This window comes from Sturnira hondurensis, unplaced genomic scaffold (assembly GCF_014824575.4).
Source record: "Sturnira hondurensis isolate 20B ecotype Veracruz unplaced genomic scaffold, ASM1482457v3 Scaffold0000648, whole genome shotgun sequence".
NCBI lineage: Eukaryota > Metazoa > Chordata > Mammalia > Chiroptera > Phyllostomidae > Sturnira > Sturnira hondurensis.
The window spans coordinates 4,925,558-4,946,078 of record NW_028073279.1 but is presented as its reverse complement, the minus strand read 5'-3'; the positions used below and the strand labels follow the sequence as shown (position 1 = coordinate 4,946,078).

At 36.5% G+C, this 20,521-nt stretch overlaps 1 protein-coding gene across 1 annotated transcript in view; it reads left to right on the top strand.

The window, feature by feature from the left end:
* The window catches only part of LRRC7 (leucine rich repeat containing 7), a 307,638-nt gene that overhangs the window by 265,626 nt on the left and 21,491 nt on the right, over nt 1–20,521 (top strand). The window contains exon 23 of the mRNA XM_037043945.1: nt 9,257–9,349. Coding sequence (XP_036899840.1) covers nt 9,257–9,349 — 93 coding nt within the window. The remainder of the gene's footprint in view (nt 1–9,256; nt 9,350–20,521) is intronic.

Genomic DNA, 20,521 nt, shown 5'->3' with positions numbered 1-20,521 from the left:
AAAAAAGGAACCTTAATGCACTGTTGCTGGGAATGCAGATTGGTGCAGCCAATGTGGAAAACAGTATGGAATTTCCTTAAAAAACTAAAAATGGAACTGCCTTTTGACTGCATGATTCCACTGCTGGGAATATACCCTAAGAGTCCTGAAACACCAATTCAAAAGAGCCAATGCACCCCAGTGTTCATAGTGGTGCTATTTATAATAGCCAAGTGCTGGAAACAGCCTAAGTGTCCACCAATAAATGAGTGGATCAAAAACCGTGGTACATTTACACAGTGGAATAATATATAGCAGGAAAAAAGAAGGAACTCCTACCCTTCATGACAGCATGGATGAGACTGGAGAGCATTGTGCTAAGTGAAACAAGCCAGTCAGTGAAAGACAAATACCATATAATCTCATCTACAAAAGGAATCTAATGAACACAATAAACCAATGGACAAAAGAGTAACAGAAGCATAGATACATGAAACAGACTGACAGCTACCGGAAAGGGGAAGGTGGGGAGGTGGGCATGGGATAAAAGATGGTTACCAGATTGACGAAAGAACACTTATGCACAACCCATGGACACAGACAACAATATGTGTTTGGCTTGAGGTGCGGAAATGATTGGCTGAGTGGAAGTGGGGAAAAGGAAAAACAAGTGGGAAAAGTATAACAACATAAATTAAAAATTAAATAAAAATATCAGTTTTCTTCCAGTGAGAAGTAAAAAGTCAAACATTTAATACTTATGTGAAGGGAGAGACTGAAGTATAAAAAAGTCCCTTGCAGAGAAGAGTACTACACTTGGTTTAATGCTCTGCTGTCGCCGATTTTTCTGTTTTGAAAGATCTTATTTATTTTATTTTTAAAGAGAGGGGAAATCAGGGAGAAAGAAAGGGAGGGAAACACCAATGCCAGAGAGAAACATTGATTGGTTGCCTCTCACACTCCCCACCTCCAGGGTCCTGGCCCACAAACCAGGCCTGAAGCCTGGCAACATACTGGTTTGTGGACAATGCCCAACCCACTGAACTGGCAACATACTGGTTTGTGGACACTGCCCAACCCACTGAACCACACCAGCCAAGAGCATCAGCTTTTAATTCTTAAAAACTGTTGAACTAGGAGCCTCACATTTTCATTTTGCACCAGGCTTAACTAATTATATAACTGGTCTTGCTTATACATACTATTTCATTGAATCATCACAAGAATCTTATTTCCTTTCTATAAATGAATAATCCAGGTATTGAGAAAATATGTAACTTGTGAAAGATTGGTCAAGCTGTAATTTTAACCTAGGTTTATCTGGCCCACAAGCCAAGTTCTGTGTACCAGTATAGCTATTAAATTAACACATAATCTCAGATGCTTACCTGCTATGGCCTCAACATTCTATTCTGTTAAATCATATTAATTAAACCTGCTTCAGCTACAATTCATAACTATAGAACTTCTATAAGACAGAGTGCTGACTTGAACTCACATGAGCACTTCTAATGCTTTGAAAAGCAAAAAGTACTGAACAAATGGAAAGTTTTATTAACAAAAGCATACTTCGTTATCCTTTAATGTGACCTAGAGGATAATTTCTAATCAAATTAAAATACATTCCACTTAGCAATAAAAATATATACAGTTGAACCCTCTATAATTGTATTAACCACTGTCATCCCAATGAATGTAATTTAATTTTATAATTGCTACCACTAATGATATTGAGTGAATTAAAATGAATGCAATTTTTTTACCTAGCCAGAAGATTTAACTTTGTTTAGCTCTTAAGAAATATGTCATGAGAACTTTAGGTCAAAAGGGCAGCATAGGCACACATAGCTTGCCTCTTCGAACAACCACATCAAAATTACAACTAAAATATTGAACAACCATCACTCAGAACCATTAAAAATCAAGTTAAATGGAAATCTGACAACCTCAGAATTAAAGAAACTACATCCATCCAGACTTGTATGAGGGGTACAGATGTGGGTGCCTCACCAACGTGTGTGGATAAAAATTTGGGAAGGATATCTCGGGAGTGAGGAGTTCCAGTCCCACACCAGGACCCCCAGCCCAGGGTTGCAGTGCCAATAAGATAAGCCCACAACTTCTGGCTGCATAAAAACAGCAGGAATTGAGTCAGCGCAAGAAACTGCAACAGCCGCAAGGAATTCTTCTTAAAGAACCCACACACAGACTCACCTACTCAGACTCACTTCCTCTGAGCTCCAGTATCAGGGTAGTAGCTTGAAAGGCATCAGTGGAATACATGGAGAAACTGAAGTGTCTAGTACTGAGGCAAGCAGAGGCCACTGTTCCTTTTCTAAATCCTCCCCTCACAAGGCCAGCAAGCTGGTACCATATCAAGGCTACAACGACCTGGCTAACATTCTTTGACCTGGCTTGGATTCCCCAAAGACTGCCCCCAACTGAAGATGCTTTTCCACATGAATGGCTGGACCCAGCTCATGCTTCCTAACTTCCTACATCCTTGTGAACAAACAATAGCAGACCTCTGTGAGCCCCATGCCCAGCACTAGCAGCAGCCAGAACAGATTCATAGCTTGGCTTCACCTGGGAATCTCCAAGCCCAGCACAAGTAGCAACCATTTCATATTGCTTTATAATTCAGGCAGGGTGGCTCAGACAAACACTGGTGGGGGCTGACCTTGACCTGTACCACCCAGGAAACCCCAGAGCCAGCACACCCAGTAGACACCTACAGACCACATCGGAGCACCACCACCATTTTGCCCCTGCACAGTGATCCTCCACAGAGGGCAGAGATTGGTGCTAAGGGTCATAGACCGTCCTTAAAGTTGACTGGCCTGGATAAATCCCTTCCATTGATCTGCCAACAGCAACCAAGCCTCAACTAGAAGAGGAGGGTGTACTCAGCCCACACAAAGGGTACACCTCAAGTACCCAGTTAGGGTGATAATGGAGCTGTGCCACTGGACCCTACAGGACACCTACTACATTAGAACATGCTACCAAGACACAGAGTCAAAGCAGTTCTACCTAATACATAGAAACAAACACACGGAGGCTGCCAAAATAAGTAGACAAAGAAACATGGCCCAAAATGAAAGAACAAAACAAAACTCTAGAAAAAGAGCTAAATAAAATGGAAATAAGCAATCTCTCAGATACAGAGATCAAAACACTGGGTACAAGGATGCTCAAGGAAGTTAGTGAGGACATCAACAGCATAAGAAAGATCCAGTCAGAAATGAAGGACACACTAATTGAAATAAAGAAAAATTTACAGAGAATCAACAGTAGAGTGGATAAAGCTGAGAAACAAATCAGTGACTTCGAACCTTGGTCCAAACCTTCTGAACCAATCAGAACAATAAGAAGAAAAAAGAATCCAAAACAGTGAGGAGAGAGTAAGCAGCCTCTGGGACAACTTCAAGTGTTCCAACATTTGCATAATAGGGGCACCAGAAGGAGGAGAGAAGGAACAAGAAATTGTAAATCTATTTGAAAAAATAATGAAAGAAAACTTCCCTAATTTGGTGAAGGAAATAGACATGCAAGTCCAGAAAGAACAGAGAAACCCCAACAAGATGGATGCAAAGAGGCCCATTCCAAGAAACATCATAATTAAAATCCCAAAAGTTAAAGAGAGAATCTTAAAAGCAGCAAAAGAAAAGTTAGTTACCTATAAAAGAGTTCCCATAAAACTTTCAGCAGTTCTCAAAAGAAACTTTGAAAGCTAGAAGGGATTGGCAAGACATATTCCAAGTCATGAAAAGCAGAGACCTACAGCCAAGACTGTTCTACCCAGCAAACTTATCATTTAGAATTGAAGGACAGGTAAAGAGCTTCCCAGATTAAAAAAAAAAAAAACTCAAAGAATTCATCATCACCAAAGCATTATTATATGAAATGTTGAAGGAACTTATTTAAGAAAATGAAGATCCAAACTATGAACAATAAAATGGCAAAAAATGCAGATCTATCAACAATTGATCTAAAAAACAAACTAAGCAAATAAGAACAGAGACAGAATCATGGATACAGAGAGCATTTTGATGGTTGCCAGGTGAGAGGCATTGTGGAGAAATGCATGAAGAGGTGAATGATTTAAGAATTACAAATATGTAGTTACACAATAGCCATGGAGATGTAGAGTATAGTATAGGAAATGGAGTAGCCAAAGAACTTACCTACATGAACCATGGACATGAACAATGGTGTGGGTATTGCCTGAGGGGTACAGGGTGCTGGGTGGAGGGGGGCAAAGCGGGAAAAATCAGGACAACTGTAATAGCATAATCAATAAAGTGTAATTAAAAAAAGAAATATATAGTAAATTTTGTTGTTCCTCTCAATGATGAAACCAAGTCAATTTTCAAACTACCCGATACAATAAAATGACAAAATAACCAAGAATTTTAATTTAATGCATTTATCTTTACACGTTTATTTTTTTACAGACATTCAGTATCAAGTCTGTTATGAAATAAAATATATAAACTACAGGTTTTATGATAAATGAAATAAGTCAGAGAAAGACACATACCATATGGTTTCACTTATATGTGGAACCTAAAAAACAAAACAAATGGACAAATAAAACAAAACAAAAACAGAACATCACAGAAACAGAGATCAAACTGATGGTTTTAGGAGGAACAGGAAATAGATGAAAAAGGCGAAGATAACATGGTTAATATTATTGTTATAAGTTTTCATGGTGACAGATGATTAAAACAGTGTAGTGATCATTTCTGAGTTATATAAATGTTGAATCATATTGTACACCTAACATTACTATAATATTATAACAATTATACTTAAATTTTAAAACATTTTAACTATAAATAAAGTATGTAGAGGTGATTTTTTTAAACTATGAGGTATTACCCAGATTCAAGGTATTAATTTTTATAGACTAGAAATCTGACTTCTAGTATTGGATGTTCTTTTTAACAAATTATCTATTACATAAAACCATGTGCATGTCATTTGAAGTTCATTATTATGTGATTTTACTTAGAAGAGGTATTTTAATGCATAAACCATTTTGATCTTTAGTGCACATTATAGAAGATAAAAATCAGAGTTGTATTAGGTAATAAACTAAAGAAAGCCAGAAAGTAAAGGTTTGATTCCCATTATACATAAAAAACTCTTAGCCATCTGAAATAAGCCAGTCAGAGAAAGACAAACACCATATGATTTCTCTGTGTGGACTCTAATGAACAAAGTGAACTAGCAAGCAAAACAGACAGACTCATAGTTGGAGAACAGATGACAGCTAGTGGGAGGAGGGGAGGTTAGAGGGTGGTGGGTTGAACAAAGAAGAAAAAGAACTCATGGGCATGGAAAACAGTGATTTCTGGGACGGGGGTGTATAAAGGGACTAAATGTTAATGGAAAAACATAATTAAAATTATATATTAAAAAATGAAATAAATTTAAAAGCTAAAAAAAAATCTCTTAGCCGTCATATCCATGCTATCAGCACTGCCTTTGATTCTCAGTCCAAATGAAGAAATTTAAAAATTTTATTCACCTTATTCTCCCTTTCACATTATGATAATATTTTATATCAGTTTTTCTCAACCTCAACTGTGTATTACAATCTGTTCAAGAGATTTAAAACACACTGATGCCTTGACCTCATCCCTAGAGAAACTGATTTTATTAGTCTGGATGTGACCTTGGTAATGGGAACCTTTTAAACTCTTCAGGTGATTTTATTGTGCAGCCAAAGCAAAAACCAGTATTTAGGATATTCTAGAGCTCAGCAATTTACCAGATGAATAATATATTATCATCATTACCATTTAAAGTATACATAATTTGTCCATAGCTTTTTAATAATCTTAAAAAAATCTAACATTAACTTGGCTTTTCTCTTTTGCAAATGTGTGATCCAAGGCAAAGTACATTTATATAGAGGTGGCTACTAGAGCAGTAATAGGAAAGTAAAACATCAGCATGATGCTTCAAATGGCTCAAAACCCTTTTACATATTAACTGACTTCATCAAATCAATAATGCGGATAGGCAAAACAGTTTCTGTTTTATTGACTAAAAAGCCAAGATTCAGAGAAGTTAACAGTCTTGCCTATGGTCACAACAATCTAGAAGTTGAGCTGGAATTAGAACCCAGTTTCATGAGTCCACGACTCTATGACATCATACTATGCAGCCAAACACAGAGGTCAAGCGTAAGCCCATGTTGGAAGAGTAAAAACAACGGAAAAATGTACCCATGAGTCTATGTCTGCCCTAGACAAGAGTTCATCCCCACCCACTGGCCTAACATATCAGGATGGCCAGAGCTCCACAGCTGTCTCCTGCCAGTTCTGTGACTATGCATTCAAACTAAAGTTTGTACCTGCAGGAGAATTTATACGCTTACATTAAAATTACATTAGATCAGCCTCTGTGCACTATACAAAGTGATCTGCATCTACCATTTTCAATGTGGGGGGGCGGGAACTAAAGCTCCAAAACCTTCCTGGAAGGGAATACTTTGGTCTACTCTAGGAGAAATAACGTTAATACTGAACAATGTGAGGGAAAGGGGGCCAGAAGGAGGTAGGAGAGGTAAAGGAAGGATAAATCGTGATGAAAGGAGACTAGACTTTGGTGGTAAATGCACAGTACAATATATAGATGATGTATTACAGAACTATACACCTGAAACTTATTTGCTTTTATTAACCCATGTCACCTCAATAAGTTAAATTTAAAAAATTTAAAGAAATAGAAAGCAATGTGTGAAGTAGATGCAGTAGTTTGCTAAGAGACATAATTTCAGACATTTCTTTAGATCAGATGCTCTGGTCAGTTGCCTGAAGAACTCACAAAAGCCCCGGGTCAGGCTTTCATCTACTGGGGACAAGTGAAAAAAACTGCATTATTCTGAGGGTTTGATGTATGAAGAAAAACTTTAAAAGATTTGTTTTATTTAAATTGTAATTTTTCATTAACAGGCAATAATTTAATAAAGATTATTTAAAAATAGATATTAAAATGACTTTAATATATGTTATTTACTCACTGATTTTAGGAACAACCCATGCCCTATCCTGCTCCATGTAAAGTATTGCTAGTTATAAATATTTCCCATAAAATTGTATTTACTTTGTAAATAAAATCTGTTGCGTGTGTTATCTTTCAGGTTTCATAGTGGCCTGGGAAAAGCCAGAGCACATATACCTTCTATATATTATATTATGCAATATAAAAGTTTACATTAGAAAGACATAATGTATATCTTAAGTATTTAGTTAGAAATGCACAGATATATGGGAAAACACAAAGGTAAAATGTTTAAATAATATAAGTTTCTTTCTTCCCATTTTCCAATTAACCAGTAAAAAAAAAAAGGATTACAAAGTAAACTGGTGTATTGAATAAAGCTAAAATATTCCCTGGAGCTACATCAAGGTATTGTAAATTCATACCCGCAGATTGTGAACTTTATAAATACAAAACTATTATAAGCTGTACTTTCTATCACCCTGTGATAACCAGCTTTAACAAATCTAAATTAAAGGAAAAGTTGTAATTAAACATATCTTTTAAATAAAAATATGGGAGAGTTCTTATGGCAACTGGAGTTTCCCATAATTTAGAACTATTCGTTACTGACTCTACTACAAAAATCACATTAGTGGATAGTTTTTGCCTTTGTGTGGCAAGTGAACTGTGTCATATTTAAATATTCTGTTCACTATTATGAAATATGACAGTGAATTAAGAATAGTTCCTTTAAATGGCCAAACCTAATTTACCCAGTGCCCAAAGACTCACAATAGATGCCAATTAAATCAGGAATAGAACTCAAATTTGCCCTGAATTATCTAAGAAGTAGGGAATAAAGGTACCTTGAAAATAAAAATATACATATTGACCTATCAGGGGAGATACTATGATCACAAAAATAAAAATATAGAGAGCATTTTGGGCACATGCATTTGCCAAAAAGCAAATTAATAGGCTAGGCAAGATTGCTGGGGAAAACATTAAGCTACTTAAAAGAGCAAGTAATTTCCAATCATCTTTAAGATATTTTCCAGTATATATTTATATGAATGCAAATATATTTCTTTAGACTTTTTTCTTAAGTTTATATTAGTCTTTTCCCTGCTAATCTCTAGTAACACTTGGTTCACCTAGTCTCAGTACTTGCTCCGTACTTAAAAGTTATGAAAGTGTTTTCTTTATTCACATAGCCAAAGTGTATACTACCTCTGTGTTTTAAGTCCTTCAGCCATCTGGGGTCCCCTCCACCTCATTATACATAGAAGGCTGGCATTTTCACCACACACATGATCATCAAGGATTCCTAAGTTTTCCCAGGTCATTCCTGACACTGATTTCCCTTCCATGAAATTCTTGACCTACATTCTTCATGTCCACTCTTATCATGTCTAGCATAGGAGAATCATCTTTACTATGGTCTTACCTCAAGGTGGACACACTCCCAAGGCCATCAGTGCTACAAAGTGCAAGGACCCTGTGTTTACCAGACTTTCATTGATGATCTGGGGCCTGGGGAGGTAATACAGCACAGAATATTAGACTATGAGCCCTCCAGTCCTAAATATTTTTTCACTATTCCCTGTTATTCTTGACCTCTTTCCTTTTCAGTGTTCTCCTTCTTCCAAGACCTCTAACTGCCTCTCCAGAAGCTGCTGCTAAATCCAAACCACTTTTTACTGAGTATTTCATTTGTCCTTTGTTTCACCCTCACTCAACCTATGGCCAAAAGTTATCCCCTTTCTCAAACAGAAACCCCACTATATCTAAACAATAGAATTATCTATCAAGGAGATGAATTGTACTACTCACCTAGGATGCAGTAGCAACTTATTTAAATAGCCATATTTTTCCTCACTCTTCACTTTCAAATTTTCTTTTACTTATTTATACAGTTCTTTCAAATTAGTCAGAGTATATGTACATTTAAAGTAGAGAATTTAAATAATTCATAATCTTTTAATATAAGGCTTTTAACTTTTAAAAACTGCTTATCAAAATTTAGTTCTGCACACAGTAATGAATAAATACTAATGTCTGCTTGCCAGGTAATTTCAAGCTAGATTCAATCATAACTGATGCCAATAGAAACACTTAATATTTTGTCAGAGTTTATACTGTGTTTTCTGTACCAAGTCAACATGGACTAACCCTGAGAATGTAAATGAAATGTTCATTGTTTCCTGGAATGCATATTCGAAGATGTTTAGTTTTGATGTGTATTTGATTACCTTTTTATGTCTTTTTTACATAGTTTTGTGTGAGAATAGAGAAAAATCCTGGCCTTGGATTTAGTATCAGTGGTGGAATTAGCGGACAAGGAAACCCATTTAAACCTTCTGACAAGGTAAGAAGTAAATATCTTATTGACCATTTTAATTAGAAAAAGTCTTTTACTGCAGAAAAAAATTGTTGAAAAAATTTTAAGTGTTTTTACTGTGCTTTAATAAGCCAGCTATCTATGAAGCCAATTAGAAATTTTCTCAGCACTGGGAAAAAGAATTCACTGCAATGCTTGACAAATCCTAAGAAAATAAAAATAAATTTAAGCATTCTCTTTGAAAAGAAAATTGGTTTTGACCATTTGTTTTGTTCACAATCACATGTATTTGTAAAGAAAGTTATTCATGTAATTTCTGATAAGCTGTTTTCAAACCTTTACTTGTAGACTACTTCTTTGGGGAAAATACTTCCTCTTAGGAATGGAATGACTAAATTATGATTTGGTGCCAGGGCCAGCTGACTGACATCACTTCAGTTCATCATGTTTGTAAAGAATTTCGCCAATAGAACTGTAGAACTGTAAACCACAGAAAATAAATCTTGCATGAGAAAGTCAGAGGTAGCCGGGGCAAAGGAATCGGGTCCTTCCCTCAGGCCCCGCCCGGCTGTCAAACCACCTGGGAGGTTTTTGCCGCCACATCCAACTCTGACCTCAGCCTCAGCCCCAACATTCAACATGCTGCCCGTGCACACATCTGGACTGCCTGGTCCCATTGTGGACCACCTGACTTTTTATTTTAAAAAAAAATTTACCCTGAGCCACATAACCTTCCCTGCTACCATCACTGTTTAATATGCTCAATTTTGAACCAAGTAGTAATTACAATTTGATAATAATTGAAACTATCTGCTTTGGACCTAATCAAATGTAATAGCATTAAGTGACATCAGAAACTTTAGGATAATGAAGAAAGACAGAAATTAGATGTGAAAACAACCTCCACAGGCTCTCTATCTCCTTATACATCACAACCTGCTACAGATCCTTCCTGTTCACCATTGAAGCAATAACCCACACATCAACTTCTGATCTTAAGACCTGCCTGAAAAAACTTTAGTGCCCTTACTCTGAAAATTTCTATAACCTGGAACAGATACCTTATCCCTCAGTTTCTTCCACCTCCTCCCAGTTTCGTTTCCTGCAGTTCCCATTGCATGCCCTGCTTCTTTTCCTCTCTGCAGAAAAGGAAGGGAGGATCTGGCAAAAAGGAAAAAGAACTGATGGGAATGGACAACAGTGGGGTGGTTGTGGTGGGGAGGGGAGGCTCATGGGGGGGGGGACTAAATGATAATGGNTCCTTCCTGTTCACCATTGAAGCAATAACCCACACATCAACTTCTGATCTTAAGACCTGCCTGAAAAAACTTTAGTGCCCTTACTCTGAAATTTTCTATAACCTGGAACAGATACCTTATCCCTCAGTTCCTTCCACCTCCTCCCAGTTTCGTTTCCTGCAGTTCCCATTGCATGCCCTGCTTCTTTTCCTCTCTGCAGAAAAGGAAGGGAGGATCTGGCAAAACGGAAAAAGAGCTGATGGGAATGGACAACAGTGGGGTGGTTGTGGTGGGGAGGGGAGGCTCATGGGGGGGGGGACTAAATGATAATGGGAAAAATACAATAAAAATGTAAAAGAAAAAAGAAAAAGAAGGGAGGAAGAAGTTGGACTAAAAGTAGGAATTATTCACACTATACACATTAAGGTGGAAGGGACTAAAAAAGAAATCCTCAGCCATAGTTGGAAGCCCGTGTGGTCAACCAATTGGAGCAACTATTTGTAAATAAGGAATGTGTGAGAGTCAGGAAAGTCTGTGCACAGGCATTTTTATTTTGAAGTGTTGTTGAAGATAACCATCCACTTGGTAGATTTAAAATATTCATGTTGGTAAGACTGAGTATTTACTGAATTTGAATAAGTAATTGTCTTAAGATAAAAGTAGAAAAGTTCAAATTATTTTTTATTTTTTATTTATTTAATTCTTATTCAAGTACAGTTTTCTGTTTTATATTCCCTGCCCTGCCCTCCCCAGTGCTCCCCACCTCCCTCCCATTTCTGCCCCCCACCTTAATTATTATCCATGTGTCCTTTATACTTATTCATGTAAGTCCTGAAAAGTTCACATTTATTAGAAACATAGGAAGGTATTTTAAAAAACTGAAATCATTATATCTTATTCATCTTGACCCCTCTTTGTCTCTGGCTTTACATCTCCTCTGTAAGTTCTTTCAATGAGAAGTTAGTGACCTTATCATTGTTAAGACAGTTGAAATTCAAAAGACATGTTTTTCTCTCCTTTCTCACTGGCATAGACATTTTTTATCACATTGTTGGAAGTCATGGGGTAACAGTTTTAAATCAAGGGTGAACAGATTGCTAAATTGTCAAGTATCTCAATGCTATTGCTTTTCTACTGTTATTTCCAGCGGAAGGAGACAGTAGATGTGAGGCTTGCAAATAACTGCCCGTAATTCTTCCACTATAATGGATATGAACACTTTATAACTATCACTTTAATTTCTCATTTGTAACATGGTGATGACTCTAGTTAGACTGAACTATTGCTATGATTTTATAATTTGTTCTTTTGGCTAAATGAAACAGATACAGAGTTTGAATCATACAATATTGTGCCCATTGAAAGATTTGCCCTCAAAGGCACTTTTCTTTGACTGATTACTCTCTAAAACACTTCACAATGGGAAAAGTGAACCTCTATTATTGCAAAATTGATTGAAATAATTAAAAGTTCCAAATCTACAGAAGACCCTCAAAACTGCTCTTAATTTATTGACCACTTTTGGTGTCATGCCAAACATCAGAATTTCATCCACTTCCAAGGAAAGGGATTAATCTCTCAGAATTCAATTACATTTCTCTAACCTCAGTGCCCCATTCTTGTCCGGGATGCATAAAATTTAGAGTGGAACCCGTTGCCTATACCAACCCCAAAATATCAGACAGCAAAAAATGAGCTTTAAAATTACCTCTTTTCAGTGTTGAGAAACATTGTTTTTTTCATGAGTTGGCTAATTTACAGCTGAGGGTGAGAAAAGCAAATTACCCAGATGTTTAAATTCAGCAGATACTGAGTGGGAGGTGTATACTTTGTAAGAAGCCCTAGCCATGCAAAAGCTTAAATTTAATATGATACATTCTCCCTTCCAATAAACAAGTGATGGATTGGAAATATCCTCAGAAGCATACTATATTATTTTACTTACTGCTCATGGATGTTTGAGCGTTTTATAATGCTACTCAAAATTCTAAGTATCCATGATATCTGAATGTCTTAGGGGCAATGAGGACACTCTGCACTAACATAGCCAATAGATTTATTCCATTCTCTGCACTATGATTGATGAGGATCACTGTTTTAGCCAAATGCCAAGGATCATCATGAGAAAGCATCCAACTGACTACCTGACATACAGCCGAATAAGGAAAGCATGAAGTTCTCATTTCAAAAGGCTGGAAGTGTAGGACTGTGGCAAAAGCAAGCTGTGTCATTGAGCCTGACAGAAGTTCCAATTCATATTCTGGGGTAGCATAATGTTCTCTCAGAAAATTCTTGGGGACAGCCCAGAAGTTAACTGAGACTTCAGGGAGAACTCAGGATTAAGAAGCCAATATGGGCACTGGTTGGTGCCAGACATTGAGTGTTTACACTAGCATCTGATCTTGCAAACTTAACTCCTCTTGAAGGCCCCAGAGTAGTCCTAACCAACTGTTGTCTCCTCGAATTCAACAGATGAAGTGCAGTTTTCCTGTGTCCCATATCATTGTCCGAACAATGGTTAGTCGTTGAGCAACCCAGTTCACTCATCATCCAGTTCACTGCATTGGGTTCACCGCCAGGTGAAAAGTGCTTTTACGTATGTGAAAAAAGAAAGCTGTAGAAAACTGGGTAAAACTGGCCCTGCCTAATGCTCGCCTCTGCCCTCTCACTGAAGTAGATGGAAGCCATGGTTGAGTTTATTATGACAGAGAAATATTGTTGTCAAAATGGCAAGGTGCTAAAGAGAGGTGAAAGATTTCGATCCAGCAAATATGACAATAATAATCAAAGTAATGAAAATAATAGCCTTTTATTAAATATCTATAATGTGCAGCTTATTATATTAGGTTCTTCCTATACATGAAGTTATCTGATCCTCATACGAACTGGTGTTAGTTGAGTATTATTATTCCCCACTTTTCTGAGGCTCCGTGGGGTTAATTAAGTTGCACAAGGTCATTTAGCTGATCTGTGGCAGACAAGATTTGAACCCAAATTGATCTGAGTCCAGATCCTTTTCTCTTAATAAGTTCTATGATACATGCCCCTGTCTGTAAATGCCACTCAGCAGAAAAGCCACATGACAAATTTATACCCTGTAGAGTTGAGACTAATATTATATTCTAATATTGAAAGTATTACAGAGCCCTCTGTAATTAGTCTTGGTCTAGATATTTGCTTCAGCAAGTCCTTGGAAGTCAGCGTGTGTTCTCTATTGAACCTAGATAATTAGAAGCATACTGTACACAGTGGATTACTAAGCAATTAGAAAACCTTTGGACTGAGGTATCATTACAGTGTTGATTCTGCCAATGGAACAAATCACAATAACCTTTGTCTATATTTAAATGTTCTAAAGTAATATTTCATAATTGCAAAGTGTCAGTAATCTACCGATACAATTTTCATGTTGTATTGGTGAACTGGACGTTGTTAGAAAGAAGAACCTGGATTAACGGATGAGTAAAATAGTGACTTCATAAAGCAGCCTGAGACCCCGCAAATTAATGAATTTTTACTGATGCATTCACGTAGTTCTTTATTCAGGGGCTGATATATCCCTCCTTGTCTCATTTGCAGAAATAGGACTAAGCTCCTAGAGTTTAAATATGTTAAGGAAAACTCATAGCCCCTTTCTCTATGTGCTCTAAATGTATAGCACTGAACAGTCCCATGAACGATTATCTAGTCATAGGATCACAATAAAAGCTACATCATAGATATTCTCAAAACACTTGACAGCAGAAAGTATACATATTTGGCCATTGGGATCAAAGAATCACATATTCTCCATAGTTTTGTTATAAACACTCATACTCAGCAAATGCCAGAGAGCCAACTTGTGTTTCCACTGGTTTAAGCAATCTACATGTAGATACAGAAATAAAAGAAGAAACAGCCCTGGCTGGTGTGGCTCAGTAGATTGAGTGCTGGTCTGCAAACCAAAGGGTTGCTGGTTCAATTCCCAGCCAGGGAACATGCCTGGGTTGTAGGCCAGGCAGGTCCCCAGCTGGAGGTGTGCAAGAGGCAAACAATCAATGTATCTCTCACAAATCAATGTTTCTCTCCCTCTCTTTCTCCCTTCCATCCCCTCTTTCTAAAAAATAAATAAATAAAATCTTAAAAAAAAGAAATAATAGAAGAAACAAATTGATGTTCTTTTTTTAGATGGCTTAATATGTCTATGGTACAGGTAAAATTCCAAGCCAAGGAAGAATATTGGAGGCATGGCAAACACAAAATGTAATCTCCAATAAACTCTAAATAAATATTTTGGAATTTCACAGTAAATTACTGTATTTTCTTCTATATAACTTCTAAAATATTGACTCCAGATGACAAAGTGGCCTGCAAAGGACTTAAGCTTGTTTTTTATACTCCACCTTCCACCCCTAGAAAAAAAAAGGAAATTTTTTCTGTGTGAAGATGCATATGGCATCAAATAAAAATATTTTTACACTTACCACTAAGAAGAGAAAATCGGTTAGATGTGCATAATCAAAGCCTTTACTTGATTCCTCTACCACAGGTAAGGATTCCTCCCCAGAGGCATGCTGGGTAGGGCAAATTGGAAAATGCATGAGAATAATGTTCCAGGTTTGCTCAGCCTCATAACATTGGGTGAATCATAAAGAAAAGGCTGGTTGCAAAGATATGCTCTTACTTATGAAAAAGGGACATGCCATACATCGATTTCCTGCCATGTATTCTCCATGAATATAAAAATCAAGAATGGCAAACGTTTATCTAGAACTCTACACAGCCTATAATCTATATTTACTACATAAATATTAAACAACATAAAAACATTTCCTTCATCTTGACCACTACTAGATAAATATAATTTATTTTATATATTCCTAAATTTATTTTATAATATAATTTATATTTCTGTGCTATCCTTAATTCTACTTCAAGTGATGATGTAATGCAAAGTAATTTGCAGAGTCTATGAATTATGTGAAAACAATACTGAATTGAGGGATAAATGTAATACTGTTTATGCACTGTTTGGACTAAATTTAGGAAGGGATTGAAACAGATTTTTTTGATATATAAAACTGATTTTTTTAAATAAATACTAAGCATAAATTTTTTACAACACAATTGTTTATTCCAGCTGCATCTTAACCACATTGCAATTTGAAGTTCAGAATGCCATTTGGTTCTTTAAGGACAGTAATAGTGAGATTTTTAAAAATAACAAAATATTTTTGCCCATCCTGTCTTTGTCTTGTACATTGAGGAAAAACACCCCAAGTCTATGCAGAAACATTGATTAGAATGTAGTCTTCACAATCTCCTATTAGTAAGATTCCTACAGGTAGGACAACTTACACAAATCTTTTTAAAACATCATGGCAATGTGCTTTAGACAATTGGATAATATTGGTGCCTAGACATTATAGTACAAAGAAGACATGGATTTCAGTTTATGAAAGAATATAATAAAATATAGCAACACAGGCTTGGTCCTTTAGGATACTATCACTGGGTTATTCAAATAAAAAATTAAAGTGATTAAAAAGTATCACTCTAAGTACCACTGACTGAGAATTTAATTCAGCATATACTTAGAAAATCACTCAAATTGAGACTGCTATCACTTTGGGATAATTTGTAATCGTTATCAAAGTATTTTTCAATAATGTTAAAGCCCAAGTGCACAGCCCGCTGCAGGAGTTGCTGAAGTTATATATTATTTATGTTCTATTTGCTGCATCATCTTAGCCTTTTATGAAAGAACAAAATAAGCAGAACAAGCAGGTAGAAAATGGTGTGGGAAAAGACTGACAGACTTCTAAAGTTTGTTGCTATCCATTGGGAAAATGTCATATATTTCTTAATCAAAATATGAAGGCACTTAAAGTTAGTTCACATATAGTACCTTACATAATAATTAACAAGAACTGGCAGGTCCACCAATGAGAGAAAGTTATTGCTGAGAGTCAAGAAGATCTTTGGGAAATGTGTAAAATCTTTCATATTCCACTTACAAAGTCGCTACCACATGTTTTAAGTGGTATGCCAGGGACCTCATGGTGTGTCCAGCTTCTTTCTTGAAAAGGTTCTAACCAACTAGAATTCTTGAGAAATCCCACAGTAATGGAATGAAAATGACAAAAATAAATAAATACAAAGAAATGGCAGCTTGGTTTCTGCCTGTGGCAATAATGGTCAACTATTTTTTATTTACCCGTATAACATTTAAGATGTAGCCACTTTTTTCCCATCTGCCCCCAAAGTTGTTCTATGTGAGGAGAGAAGCAAGTGCATTCTATCTCCTGACTCTGACTTCCAAAGAATCACCTGTAGGCAAAGTATAGAATCTGCACATTCCTACCGAGCAGGAAGCTGCAGCAGAGCTTCCGTTTTTACAGTTTGTATTTGTCTAAAGGCTTTCGTCGATGCAGAGCCTGTGACAGCAGCTTTCCTGGATGCACAGCCTGCAACGGGGATTTTCGTGCACGTGGGCAATTAAAATGGCTCTCAGGTGACATCTCTCTATAAGGGGCTGAGGCAAGTAGGATGGAGCAGAGGAAGAAGCTAAGCAAAGATGTGGGTCTAGTGGAAGCCTGATGATACAGGATGCTCTGGAGCATGATGGTACCACAGAATTTTCTCACCTTGAGGAGGGAAACACCCGTTTTTACCGGGGGATCAGTCCGTCATTGCCTGTAAACCTCTCCGAGGCAGAAGGGTATAGCCTTCCAAGCATTTCCCAATAAGGAGGCTCCAGGCTGTGGGTAATTTTCGAGAGAAGTGTCCAATGTGAGCTTGGACAGCACCTGCAGGATGAGAGCACCAGTCTGATGAAGTGAATCTGGGCAGGTCAGTGAATGTGTCTACAACAGTATCATAAAAACAATAGTTTTTTTCATCTTTTAAACAAAAAGTACTTCAGTACCAGAGATTCTGACTCACTTCCATCTGTGAGAACTACTGTCCTGGAGCCTGAATGCTTTCAACGACAGCATCAAAATGAGAGGAGTTGCTAAAGCAACTGATACTTCAGTTTAGACTACGTCAGTCGGGGCGGGGGGCAGCTGCAGTGAGACCCATTTAAATCTGCTTTTAAATCCTTGTCATTTTCCGGATTATTTTTTCCTTGTTTTTAAAAAAGGCAAGTATGTTCTACAGAGTCCTAGTCTCTCAAAGAGATAGTAGTCACTAACTGAACCAAATCCTTGTTCTTTTGTAGCTAAAAGTGGTGTAAAAAACTAGACACAATCAAAAGAGCAAGGGAGGTTGGTGTGAACACCCATCAGTGAAGAAAAAGCCATGTCAAAACAGATATGAAGAATCTAAGACAAGTAAAAAGGGAACCGGAGTAACCACAAAATACTTATCTTGAGACATTGTTCTCTTTGGGGTGTGTGAAGAAATCATGAGAACTCTTAAGTTCTGTGAATTCAAACTTCAACCTTCCCTGTTATCATTTGGATAAGTTAAGCAAGAGGCACAAACAGATGAAAATAGATTCCTTGGAAAGGCTTGAACAACAAGTTTGTCTGAAGGTTCTGGAAAGTTACCCTAGTTAATTAGAATTTAAAGTCAGTTACTGTTTTTTTAAAAAGCACACGCAAAATGTATATATAAAGATAAAGATTATGTTTAGTGGTATATAGGCTAGATAACCAGATTATATATATAAAGATAAATCCAGAGTTACATTAAGCAGTCAGTGTATTTTAACAGTTTAGGATTGCTGTGTAAGATACAATGTGTCAGCCATAAAATAAAGACATGTTACAGTTAAAATATTCATAATTTGACTAAACATAGCTTACAACAAACAATTTTTTCATGTCAAAACCTTATTTTAGCACAAGTGACAAAAAAGTTTTGACTGGATTTTTTAATTCATTATTTTAAAATGGTGCCGATAATGTCAAAAATTATACCATTGAAAGGGCTTTGAAGAAACCTGAAGAATGATCACCATAAAGCTGATTACTGATACTATTTTAAGAACAGCTAGGAAGAAGAATCCACACCCACCTCCAGTTCCCCACTCCTGTTTTCAATCGTCTCCACTGTTTTAGGCTGTATGAAGCTGAGAAGGAAAGCTATTTAGGGACTCTGACAGAATCGGCGAACCGTGTAAAACTCAGCAACCAGTTGAGGTCTCATATTAAATATAGGCTTTAAAGAATATTTCTTTAACTGTTTCCCAAAGAGATAAGAAATCTGGAAATACCGTAGATGGAGGAGTATGACTTAATTTACTTTTATATTTACTTTTAAAAGAGAATATTAAAATCAAACAAAAGAAACCCATTTTTAGGTCATATTTGCAATACTGGAACTACTAATCAAAGAAAAATTATAACGTAACCAAAGCCAAACACAATTTTAACTTTTACATTCAAATTCCCCTAAAGATAACAATAATGATGATCAGCCTCAATGATCAGCCATAATGATCAGCCTCAAACTATAAAAGATCATCTATTAGGCAACTTACCATTGTAACAGGAATCTCAGATAAAGAGGAACAAACTGCTTATTTTCAAAATGCTTTTAGCAAATCAAAAGAATGGTATCTTTGAAAAGAGGCTTCCTTCTCCCTACGGAATACACCTTCACAATCACCTAAAAGCACAAGGCAAGTCTAAGGGGCAAGCAACGTGCATTTCTGGTGTTAGGATCATCTACCTGCATTACATTGCCACTCGGATATTTGTGAGCACACAGTACTATTCATGGGTTTTGTTAGTCTCCTTGTTGTCCTAAATATTTTACAAATGCACCCAAGTAATTTCTATTTTACTTTTTATTTAAAAATCTGTGGCAGTGCGAAATTCCTTTAAATCTCGGTTCGTAAGATTTTTGTGAAATATTAAAAGCACTTTGGTCAGCCTGAGAATTTTATTTCTATCTCTTTCTTTTGAGGCTCAGATCTGGTGGTTTCTAAAGCAATTCCCCTTTGCGTTCATCTGTTATGGAGTTTACATCAAAGCATCGTACTCAGCCACCAATGCCCCCTTTTCTTTCTCCTTTCTTCCTTCTCTCTTTGGCCCCATCTCTTTGGCCCTGGGGCAAATTCCTCCTCTTGCTGCATAAAAATTCCTCACTTTTTACAGTGGCAAATTGTTCAAAGCCTAAGATTTGACACTTAGCAATTAATCTTAAATTATTTGGGCATCACACTTTTGGTCCATAGAAAGAAAAACTACTGATAATACCTTTATCCTTGATGGGCCAACTCTTGTAATAATCACAAAGACTAAGTAAAAAGTCTGTTGTGTGTGTGCACTAGCACTTGTATAAGCCACAACACAGTTTTGTATTAAACTTGCTCAACTCATAAAAAAATATTATTTGCCACATTTTCAGAAAAAAAAAAAGTTTCCCTTCAGAAACTATTGAATCTGTGGCTGTTGTTATTTCTTTGAGTCAGTTTTTCTTCCAGATATACTCTTTGAACTTTCATAATTGTATGAAAGTATGAAATACTATGTATAATATTAAATGGATGTGTTTTGAATTGTAATTTAATAGTATGCTATTTTTATTTGAGATCTGGCCTTCCTAGAAACCAATCCCTTAGCATCAGCGAAAGCCAAGATTTTTCAGAATTTTAAAGAAAAGAAGATTTTATAAATTGAAGTTGCAGTCCCCTTAAGACAAGTTCTATTTTGGTGTCTCCATTTACCATAACTGAGACTGTCACAGTCATTCACCTTCCTCATTAAAAAGCCATAGAGAGTTTCTTTCTCCTCTAAAGTTAGAATGTTAACTGTTGGCCTTGTAGACGAACCTTCTGAGCACTTTGAAGTGTATGTCCAGTGGTTGTATATGCTAAGTAACTAGCAAGACAAGGTCAGATCTCAACAGCCTAAGAAACCCCCCTTTTTAAAAACTACTTGTGACAAGTAAAACTTTTTAAAGCTTCATTATCAGTGCCTTTGGAAAAACATTTATGACTCGTACAAACACTAGTTTAAAAATGGGGAAG